General features: G+C 41.0%; 1 protein-coding gene across 1 annotated transcript in view; it reads right to left on the bottom strand.

Moving 5' to 3' along the window:
- Positions 1 to 260: 260 nt before the first annotated feature.
- LOC126385881 (caM kinase-like vesicle-associated protein) overlaps positions 261 to 11,313 on the bottom strand; it is a 52,376-nt gene continuing 41,323 nt past the window's right edge. Inside the window, exons 4-11 of the mRNA XM_050037906.1 lie at positions 9,195 to 9,269; positions 8,385 to 8,523; positions 6,108 to 6,228; positions 5,913 to 5,988; positions 5,246 to 5,382; positions 4,982 to 5,060; positions 4,283 to 4,370; positions 261 to 4,089 (exon numbers count right to left, since the gene is read on the bottom strand). Coding sequence (XP_049893863.1) covers positions 3,742 to 4,089; positions 4,283 to 4,370; positions 4,982 to 5,060; positions 5,246 to 5,382; positions 5,913 to 5,988; positions 6,108 to 6,228; positions 8,385 to 8,523; positions 9,195 to 9,269 — 1,063 coding nt within the window. The 3' untranslated portion in view covers positions 261 to 3,741. The remainder of the gene's footprint in view (positions 4,090 to 4,282; positions 4,371 to 4,981; positions 5,061 to 5,245; positions 5,383 to 5,912; positions 5,989 to 6,107; positions 6,229 to 8,384; positions 8,524 to 9,194; positions 9,270 to 11,313) is intronic.

Genomic DNA, 11,313 nt, shown 5'->3' with positions numbered 1-11,313 from the left:
GCACTGCTGGGATTTTTCAAACACGAGTTCACACCCCACCAGGATGGTTGCTAAGCTTGTGCTAATTGAGAGCGTGCAACACAGATGCTCTCCTCCGGGTTAGGGGGAAAGCAGAGTGTGATGACGCAGGCTGTTTCCCACATTTTCTCTAAATAATCCTGGCGATCGTCAATAGAGCCATCATTTTTTGAAGGACGCTACACGCCCTCTGTCCACAGACTGTCTATGAAGAAGAGAAAATGATGAGGATTACAGATGAATTCGAATTTTATTACCATCAAAGTCATCAACTCAGTCAAGAAGAACGGTACAGAGCTCACAAATGCAAGACAGGACCTACAGGTGACCACTGGTCCTGGCAAACATCACATCTACAAATACACCTGTAAGTGCATGGCAAAATGAACAGACATGGAATACTAAATACAGTGAGAAATGTATTGGAAAAAAGCATTGCTTTAAACTGTGTAACAGTGTTTCAAACAGTATTTATTTGCCATCTAAACAAAGAGAACGAACTACATGAAATAATTTATTCACATAAAAATCTCTGATAATATGTTTAAGCCTCTCATTAAAATATTCATCTTAAACAATGTAAGAAATGATATAGTGGTATAATCTGAATGATTGGTGTGTCTACCAATCTACCTTAGCACAAATTAAAAGGAGAAACATGTACAAATAAAAGACTCTGTGACAACAAAGTCAAACTTGAGATTCTACGGATTATAAATCAGTTTTCTCCAAAGCCCCTTTTTTTTTTATCGGAAATGCACATTTTCATATAAATTCACAGGTGTTCACAGTTAACTCTTGACAACAGATTGGGAAGAGTCAGACAAAGTGGCCGTGCACGAGCCATAACATATTATACTTTTATTTCATCATCTAATAATCGCATCGACAATGTGGCTGCTGTCTTTATGCAGCCCCGTCTCCTAGAAATTAAGTTTATATACAACTAATTATGGTTTCTATCAACATTATGAGGAAATGTTGCTCATAAACGTATCTGGCAATTCGCTAAAATGCTCCGCCCTCTACTGAACTCTATTGGAAATATTGTCCTCCAATCCCAAGCACACATCTGCCCACTGAAATTTGCATAAATGTATCCAGCCAATCAGGACATGCCCACTTGAATATGTGCCAAGCCCCCAGTATACATAGGAAGAGTATCTGCTTTCCTTTTAACTCTTCAGTTACAGCGACTGCTCACTGTCTGTCGACCTCTGCAAGGCTGGGCCAATGGCTCCAATCACCTTGGTTGTTTACCACCTGAGTTGGCTGGGGCTCTCTACTTCCTCACTGAGGTGGCCTAGGTTACAAAGAAGTAGGCGGCTAACCTTTAGCTGGTCGGTATCAGTGTGGCTGGGTGGGTCAATGTTATGTCGCAACCAAATGTACCCATAGAGGGTGGGGCATGCGTGAGATAGAACAAAAGTTACAACATTGTAACTGTTGTCTATGTAGTCTCCTATGCTGCTCGCTGAGGAGGGTGTAGGATAGTGGCTCCTATATATACTGTGGGCTCCGCACACATTCAGGTAGGCACGTCCCTATTGGCCAGCTACGTTTCTGCAAATTTCAGTGGATGAAAGTGTGCTCGCGATTGGATTACAGTATTACCAGTAGTGTCTGGTGGAGGGCTGCGACTGTGCTAATAGAACTAGGGTTACAACATCATAACCTTTGATGATTTACATATCAGCAAAGTGTTCACTGAAAGTTGTTTTCCATCAAAATAGGCAATCTTACAATACAGCATCCACTTGTTGTGACTTACTACCATTTAACATAATTAATTAAGCAGTTTAGTGACATATAAATGTAATTTCTAAGACACAGGGTTGCTTTATGTGACCAGGGGATGAAAACTCGAGATTCAGTAGCACAGGCAGTCGTGTGGGGACTCACAGGCCAGAAGAGCAAATATGATGTATTCACCCTTCCCCCAACACACACACATACACACACACACACACACACACACACACACTTATCTGACAGCAGCCGTGTGTTTGTTGAGCAGCCCTGATGGGCCTGACAGCTGGCGAGGACTATAGACTTCTACTTACAGGGACATGGACTTTATCGAAAGGACACCAGGAATCACAGTTTCTGCAGCCGTTCGAATATTGCTCGATTTCCTCTAGAGTGATTACAGAGAACTCTGTCTGTAGCTCATTATTAATGCTCGAGGGGACCAGTGACAGGAAAGGAAAGATTGTTATTACTGTTTATCAAGTATAAGGAGGAAAATCTATGGAATAAACACATTAAAAAACAGCAACAAAACAGAAAGCAAAGAGATACGGCAATAAAAAATATAAATAAATAAATAAATAAGTTAAGAAATGTCAGATATATGCTTTATACATTTTTCAGTTCAATACAGGTCAACAAAGCTGAATTGTTGAAGATGACCCTAGTTACCACAAAGTCAAAATAAAGCATATCTTCCCTTGAAAGCTGCATGTGGTCAGTTAATGCACATTTTGTTTTACAATTACAACCAAATATTAAGACATATGTGGCATTTTGAGTCGATATCCTAACAGAAAGGACATTGAACCAGAGCAGATACAAGTAGACCGATATACAGCAAAAATAAATGAGTAAATCAATAAATAAAACGCAATGAATAAAAATGTCATGAAGTTTCTAAAAAAGAAAAGCTACAAATTAATTTGGATGCATAGAACCGCTATGTGATGAAGACTGTTTTCATACAACTTACACTGACAGCAGGGGTGCTAAATGAAGGGTGGTACTAGACAGCATAATGTCTCGTGTGCTTTTGAAAAGAACATTAGCCTCGGCGTGGCTTATGGCAAGAGGCAAGAGTGCTGTGGCCTGTGATAATACGAAGTTTGGCGGCAGCGCGTCTTTATCCACCAAGTGGCTGTAAATGTAAAATGAACAGCAAAAAGTGAGAATGCATGCTGTTTTGGCTACTTCTACAAAGGTCTCTATATACAGAATCTTTACACTTACAGCTATGAGGTTCTTTCCTGAGCAGGAAGTTAGCAAAGGAACATAGTGTCGGTGTGTGTGCTTATGTGTGAAGCTGCCAAGTTCAAAACACAGTACTGGGCGTAATAACTCCCAGTCACCAATCTCAGCATTGTTTGACGTACAATAACTGGTTAGTGTAGACAAGAACAGATAAGGACCATATTTCCCCTGTGGCAGGAATATGTGATCATCTCCATGTGCGAGAACCAGCACTTACTGAGTATCACGGTACAAGGTCAAAATTTCAGAAGCAAAACTTTTCTACTGATTCTAAGAACAAATACTTTTAATTGCAAGAGTGGCAGAGAGAAGTTTCCCAAGTCAGCTCATTAAAACGGAATCAAAGCCATTTTCAGCACAATTATGTCTTCCTATATTCTCTTATCGCGAAGAGAAGACTAAGAAAGATGACTTTAGCTGTAAGCCACAGCTTGACAGCAAATCTGTTTTTGCCCCTAAAACTCAAGTGTGCAGAGATAGACTTGGTTTCTATAATCTGACACAAAATGCCGGAGGGTCAGTGAAAAAAGACACAATACATGTAAAAAGAAAGCCAATGCAACGCAGCACTCAGGAAAGGTAGCACACAGCCTCCATGAGATGATACTAATGCTGCAAGTGAGAGAGAAGCAGAGTCAGTGTCACCATGCTAGCAGCTAATGTACAGTGTGCAGGAGTTGGTGGGGACTGCAGAGGTCACACGGGGAGGGGTGGTGGGGTCTAACCCTGCTCGTCCCCGGCCTCAGTGGCTGCATGGAGAGCAGCTGAAGCTTCTCCGTTACAACGCGATGTAGGCTCTGCCTCCTGCGGGGCAGGGCTCGGCTGCTGTGGCTCCGCAACCAAGGCTGCTGCCCCAGCTCCAGCCTCCGGCGCCGGTTGGCTTATCTCCGCCCCAGCAGGGAGCTCTGTGACGGCAGCGGGCACTTCCTCGGGTGTTGCGGCAGATGAGGGTGCAGAGGGGTCGGTGGCAGCCTGGGGAGCTGTGGCGTCTGCGGGGCTGGTTGCCCTCGAGTCCTTCTGCTCAGGTGCTCTCAGTCTCTTCATGATGGTGGTGACCCGCACAGCTTTCTGTAGGAGGAGAAAGAACAGACTGAAGTCAAACAGGTGCTGTAACCTGAAAACTTGCTCAGGGAACATCAACTCTTATTGAACTGCCTTAACTGTTATGCAACACTGCACTAGTATACTTCCACGTTCAAGGACAACTGCTGTTCAACGTTGTGAAGAAGACCTTCCTGGAAGAGAGAACAAAAGGGCTTACCTTCCATTTAGCTCTGGCAAAGTTCTTCTCTATTTGTGCACACACATTTTCCTTGATGTTCTTATCTGAAGCTGCACCGCCAGAGATCCTGTTGTAGGAAATGGGAAAAATACAACTTCACAACAGAGCTTTATGCTTCCCCTATCTTTGGGTGCCACAGGCTGCTGCACACAATATTGCTCAATTTGTTGTTCATTTTATTGACTGGCAAACTTCTGCAGGAACTGTTTAACCTTTAAGGATTATTCTGATTATTTTTCAGCGTGGGCCTTTTTCCTCTTAGTTTTTGTCCCTGTGAGAAACAATGCATGTTCAAAATGTACAGTTTGCTGGAAGTGCCTCTGTCAGTAGCACCTAGGCAGTGCCAACAGTCAAACTGAGAAAGTGATTAACACGTGTCTTTTTAACAGTGGCATTGCCAAGAGGTGACCATCCCCGCCCAACTGAATCAAGATGCAGGGCTGCGTTGGTGGAATATTCATTTTTATTAGCCATGTGAACAGCTTGGTAGGAAGTTTGTCTTTTCAGAATAAGGGCAAAAACTTTATTTTTTTGTGCATGTAAACATGATTTTAAGAGACATATCAAGCAAGAGTTAAAGTCTGCCCTTTTGCAGTTGGTTTGATCACATGAATACAGTCTGATCACACTGCTCTGGTTTAAATAGTCTGCACAATATATCAAAGCTCCATGGCTCACCATTCATGGTTTATAGCCTCCTGGGCTGTCAGTCTCTGGTCTTGATCCACCTCCATCAGACGAGCAACCAGACTCTTGGCTGTCAGAGAAAAATCACACAGAAGAAACTCAACAAAAAAAGGGTTTGTTCTCCTGATGGATATAAATATGATGTGTGAGGCCACTCTACGGGTAAGAAAGGAGGAACTCCTTTGATTTTGAAATGTTTACCCAGCGAGCTGTCATTGTGTTCATTCACAGTGTTGACTTTATCCTTAAAGCTACCTGAATCGGAGATTTCATCCCAGTATGGAGAGTCAAACTCATAATCGCCTGCCAGGATCTTTCGGAAAAGGTTCTTGTCATGGTTTTCATAATCATCGTCGTCAGTTTCATCGTAGAAAGGAGGGTTGCCTGACAGCCTTAGGTAGCAAAGGAAAAAAGAACATCAGGAGTCAAAAAAATCTACATATTTAAACAAGGCCTACTATGTAATGTACAGTCTTTACCAATATCAGCTATCAGTCTGAAGCCACCAAGTGACTTTAAATAACATGTAGCACAGTGGTTCCCAACTGGTCCAGCCGTGGGGTCCAAAATTTCTCCTCGGTCATTAGTTCAAGATCCACACAGTTAAATACATCCAGCGTCATACTTGTGTTGGCCATGTTGTCGAGCTAGTTTGCTGTGTCTGCCAAGTAGCTGTCTGTTATTCATTCACTCTACAACAGGAGACAGCACTTTAAAATGAAAGCTCTGTGCCAGAAATTCACTGTACTTAAAAATAAAGTGTGTTTTATACAAACTTGACACATTTGCAAGTCACTTGAGTCCCACTTTTAGACAGAGACCCACCAGTTGGGAGCCAGTGATGCAGAGCATTAGGAAAAACAACCTTATCTTATGTTTAGAATAATGATCTTCTCTCTGTATGTTTTATGTCACAACTTACAGTATGTACATGATGACCCCTGTTGCCCAGCAGTCCACAGGCCGGCCATATCGCTGTCTGCCAACCACCTCTGGAGCTGCACACGAGTACAGAAAAACATCATCAAAATCTCTGTGAGTCTGAAAGCCACAACAAGCTGCCACATCCTATTCTCCACAATGTCTTATTTGCCACTTAGTAAATTTCTGTTCTCACCCAGGTACTCTGGCGTCCCACAGGGGTCTTTGATTAGTCCGTTCTCCAGCTTGGCAAGATGGAAGTCACTGATGACTATTTTAGAGTGCTTCAGGCGGTTGTAGTAAACCAAGTTCTCCAACTATAAAGTAGCATATTACAATGAGAGCACTTAATGTAATATTCATAATTACGGTCTTTGATTTTCAGAGTTAATCATCTGGTGACCGTTTAGGAGGTTGAATTTCAGTTGTGAGGTCATTTTCTGACAGAAATATAATGAGAAGACTGAAGACATCTAAAAGTTTAATTATCCACTGAAGAATAAAAGAAATAAAACGAGAGACATTCAGTGTAATTTTGTCATTGTAAAGTGATTGGACAAAAACGAAATACTTCAAACAAGTCTGACAATTAATGCATTAGTTTTCATGTAAGCTTACAGTCCCATCCCATCCCTCAGCAGCAAGGTGGAGAGGCTAATACAGTTTTTGCCATTAATAGTAATCATATGACAATGACCTTTTCCTCCAACACTAGTTTGTCATCTTAAATCTGTACTGAGGGTTATATCTGCGTGAACCCTGTGACGTGGCAGTGCAGATCACAGTCAGGCGTGTCCTGCCCAGTGTGCTGGGGATGTGCCAAGCGTACTTTTGGCAAGCTCCCCTGGTGCACCATGTGGCACACTTGAATTTGGGGATTATAAAGAAAATATTATCCTATATTACAGGTAGTTGTGTTAGAGGTTGTGACAGTCATGGCCAATAACATTTACTACTTCTACACATGTGTGAATTATGAGACAAAGGGCCCCTGGGCAAAGATATACAAAGGGCCCTGCTGCCTCTCCTGCACACGGGTATTCAGCTTCTATTTGTAGTCATTATGCATCTTTTTGTGGTTTGATTCTCTTTGTGATCATTTTGAGTCTCTTCCTGAGTGAAGTGAAGTCCAGGGGGCCCTGTGACACTGTGGGCCCCTAGGCCTGTTCAGTAATCCAACCGTGCCTCTACACTACTACTATCAAGCTCCACGCGATATAACTCACTAACAGTTTATGAATTGTAGAGTGCTTTCCTCAGAGCAAACTAAGTGTTGTCTGTTATGTGCAGAGTTTCAAATGAATTCAGAATTCAGCAGCAGGACTATGTCTCTTTTAAAACTGGACATGTTGAATATCCTACGGTCATTATGTTTTCCATATGTAATAGTAAGCAATGTTATGTCACTTTATTCATCACAATGATGCACGCAATAGCCATCTGTGCTTTCAAAACCTCTTCAGTGGCATACAGTAAAACTAAAATTAAAAATGTTTACGAGTCCCTTTATGTTTTATTTCTTTTATTTCTCAACTAATTTTTCATTCAGTTGGATTACACTGTTTCACTCGCCATAATAATTGCAATGGGAACAAAATAATTGCTTCTTTATTCTTCATATTACAACAACATAAGTAGTGATAATGATCTACGAATAAATTAGGATTTTTGAAGAAACACTATTTTGTTCTTATTTCTGTTATTAGTGGAAAAGTCAAGAGATCACTAAAGTCAGATTCATTCTCTAGGGACCATGTATGTCTGTGTAAAATTCCATAGCAATCCATCCAATAGTTGTTGAGATATTAAAGTCTGGACCAAAGTGGACTGACAGACAGGCTGACATCGCCATCCATAAAAATGAAAATGAGCTCAGATACATCATGGCTAAAAATAACATAACGTAACTCTTCTGTCCGAACTTTACTGGAAGCGCTGTGTGAGCCATCATTATCTGCCAGTTTATGATCTTAAATTAATAACCCTTCAGACAATAATTCCTTGCAGTATAATCAGATGAAACACACTGTTTAATAAAAATGCCAAACTCATGACATTGAAAAAGTGAAATTTTGGTCCAGCTAGTAAGAGATCTGTCAGCTGACAACAGCACACTTTACGCAGCCATCACAGTGTGACACCAGCACTGCTCCGTTGATCTAGACAATCGGCTGTGTGTACTACAGGCAGGTTGTTTGGTTGAAGTGAAATTAATTTCATAGAGCAGAGTCTTGTGGATTCTACTGCAGAACAGTAGGATGGGTTTTGGTGGTTTTCAGGTGGAAAGACATTTCTAACTATCTACTAGAACTGGACTAAATTTAATTGTCTCACGTACTTCTTTCAGAATATAGTAAAAGTTTCAGCAATTTTGACGAAAAGTTATTATTATAAAATTTACCAACTGTATCTTTAAGAGTGAAATGTCTTGTTTACTTCTGCGTACAAGTCCTGCACTACTGTAGCTTGTTACCTTGAGGTTTCTGTGAACGATATGCAGGGAGTGGAGGTACGCGACAGCCTCCAACACCTGGCGCACCACGTTGCTGGTGTCCCGCTCTGAGTAGTAGCCTTGGTCCAGGATCCAGTCAAATACCTCTCTGCCTGTTGCACTGTGGAAGAGGAAGGTCCATGATGAGTAACATGTCTCAGCATATGAAGATTTGCACTGAAATGTTATCAGTTTAAATCTCACTGGGAACCTTTCTGTCATCCCCCACTCTCTTCCCATGTTTTCATCTGCTTTCTACTGCTACAGCTACCCAGGCAAAGGCAAGAAATAAAGAGATCTGGTGATATAGAGACATCTAATTGTAATTTTACATTGCATATTTATAGTGAAATATTAATTATTCCAAGAACAACTGGGTTTTTTTTGTCAAGATTACTCAACACACCCCACCTGTCAAAAAGAAATGGTTTTAATAATTTCCCCACAGACATTTCTCTTGTGTTTCATCATTTTCTTTCTCATCAGAATTCCTAAACCCACAAATCAAGTGTCCTCGAAGGACAAGACGAGTATCTAGCATTTAGTATACCCATGGAAATGCATCAAATTCCCCAAGAACACATGCTGATGAGAATGGAGCAGCTAGCAGGCAATCATATCTGAATACCAAATGAGTGGAGTTCAGAGCTGTTCTCATATCTACAGGGCCTCAGGCTACAACAGCTCATTCCCCACGAGTCTATAATCAACATATACAGTTCAGCAGGCCCGAGCTACCGCAAAGACAGGCAGAGAGCCTTTTCCCCCAGCTCATCAGACATCTGAACTCACAGTTCAAGGAAGAGGAAGTACTCTTTTTTGGTCTCGAAGACGTCCACCAGTTGGAGAATATTGGGATGCTTCACCCTGAGGAGATGTGTCACAAAGCACAAGACAGAGAGAGAAACACAAAAGGAGACAGCGAGTGATGTCAGGAGTTGTATCGGAGATGATGTCTGCTCATGAATAACACACTGCAGTCTTCACAGAGCTGGAGAGAGGCAGCGTGATCAGTTAACTTTACTTCACAACACTGAGATTTGCATGTTCAGCTGCCCATCCATAAATAACCAGATGTCTGTAATCTGATGCATCCATGTGGGCATAAAAACAACCAGCATGGTGATGAGCAGCTCCACAACCACAGCACAAGCCATCAAGGTACAATATTTGATGCTATAGAGTGTTTGCTTGTCAATTCTACAGGAAGTTGGGAAAAAACCTTGTCTTGCTTTCACGATTATTCCTGAATATGTAACAGTGTCCGAATAAAGCTGGGTCTGTGAAATTGGTTCGTTATTCATACAGGAGTCACTAAGTTACTTAGTGAATGGAAAACTGAGATTTGGACACTTATGCATCATTATCATTTTGTGTCACCACTGACAGGTGCAGTGTTGCATAACTGTAATTTACATGTCTGTTACATCAGGAGCCAAGGACAAGCATTGCATTATGGGATTTTTCACAAATAGTAGTGCATGTCCTTTCAACAAAATTTGGACATGGAAATAAAATGGCAGAAAGTAAATGTAGTTCGGGCGGTAGCAAATGGGGAGAGATTTTGGACATACATTAAATGGATGGTGAATGGTAAATGGACTTGCACTTGTATAGTACCTCTCTAGTCCTCATACCACTCAAAATGCTTTTACACTACTTGTCACATTCATGTAGTGCATTCACTCACACATTCATACACTGGTGGCCGAGGCTACCTACACGGCGCCAACTCCTACTCAGTTAACCATTTACATGCTCTTACACACTGATGGCACAGCCAGGAGCAATCTGGGGTTCAGTATCTTGCCCAAGGATACTTTGACATGTCACTGTTCATTTCAGCTGTTCAGAGTTATTTTATTAACAACGTAGTATGCTAGTATGTATAGCATGCTAGCGTAATAACCTATGTCATATGACGTCATGTGGTGTTACATTACGTTAGTAAGACCCATCCTTATTTTAAGCCAAACCATGATGTTTTCTCTAAAGTTAACCAGGGACTTTTGTTGCCTAAACTTAATTTAAAAAAACGCAAAAATGAAGTGTTTTACCTACATTGTAAGTTTATTTTGAAAAAGACTATATCCATGTAACATACATAAACTGTACATTTCCTTTGAAAGCAGAAATGTATTTTGAAAAGACACAATGCATGTTACAAGCATCAAATTAGATGTCATCTATTAGCATCTAAAACCAAAGCAGTAGGGTACCTAACGCGTCATATTTTGATGTTTAGGTCCACAATGTGTCGGTGTTTCACGAGTTGGGATGAGAACACGTTGGCTCTACTGGCTGACCCACAGTATCTTTGCTTACCACAGCTTTATGCGGACAATAATATTGTTTCTTGACAACAAATCAGGGGTAATTATCTGCCACCACCTGTTGTAGTAATAGAAAGATGAGGAGCATCATTTTTGCATACTCAGAAATTTGAGTGTACTGCATGCATTGGCAAGCATCTGTTATAAAAACTTTTTATACTTTCCCTAAGGATTGGTCTGTTAATTTATGTGTTGCCAGAATAAAAACAAAACTTGTACATGATTTTTTTCACATGCCAGCAAAATTGAATCAATATATTGATTTATTGACTGACTCTGGACCAGGTTTAACAACAGCAAAACTATATCAAAACATCTGTTTACAAACTCTCACACAACTCGTGCATACCACCGAAGTTGGGTATAACGCGTTACAAAGTACTTTGATTAGTTTTTGCAGTAACGAGTAACCTAACGCGTTAGTTTGCTGTTTGAGTAATCAAATACTTGAGTACATTTTCAAACAAGACATCAGTTACTTCCGTTACTTTTGGAACGCTGGTCCTTCAGCTCCAAAACAGCAACGGCTGTCGTTTGGTTCTAATAACGGAGATAACGTTAAACCTATCAGTCTGAAA

Source organism: Epinephelus moara, chromosome 24 (assembly GCF_006386435.1).
Source record: "Epinephelus moara isolate mb chromosome 24, YSFRI_EMoa_1.0, whole genome shotgun sequence".
In the NCBI taxonomy this organism is placed as follows: domain Eukaryota; kingdom Metazoa; phylum Chordata; class Actinopteri; order Perciformes; family Serranidae; genus Epinephelus; species Epinephelus moara.
Note: the sequence above shows the minus strand (reverse complement) of the source record. Positions and strands in the feature narration are given on the sequence as shown.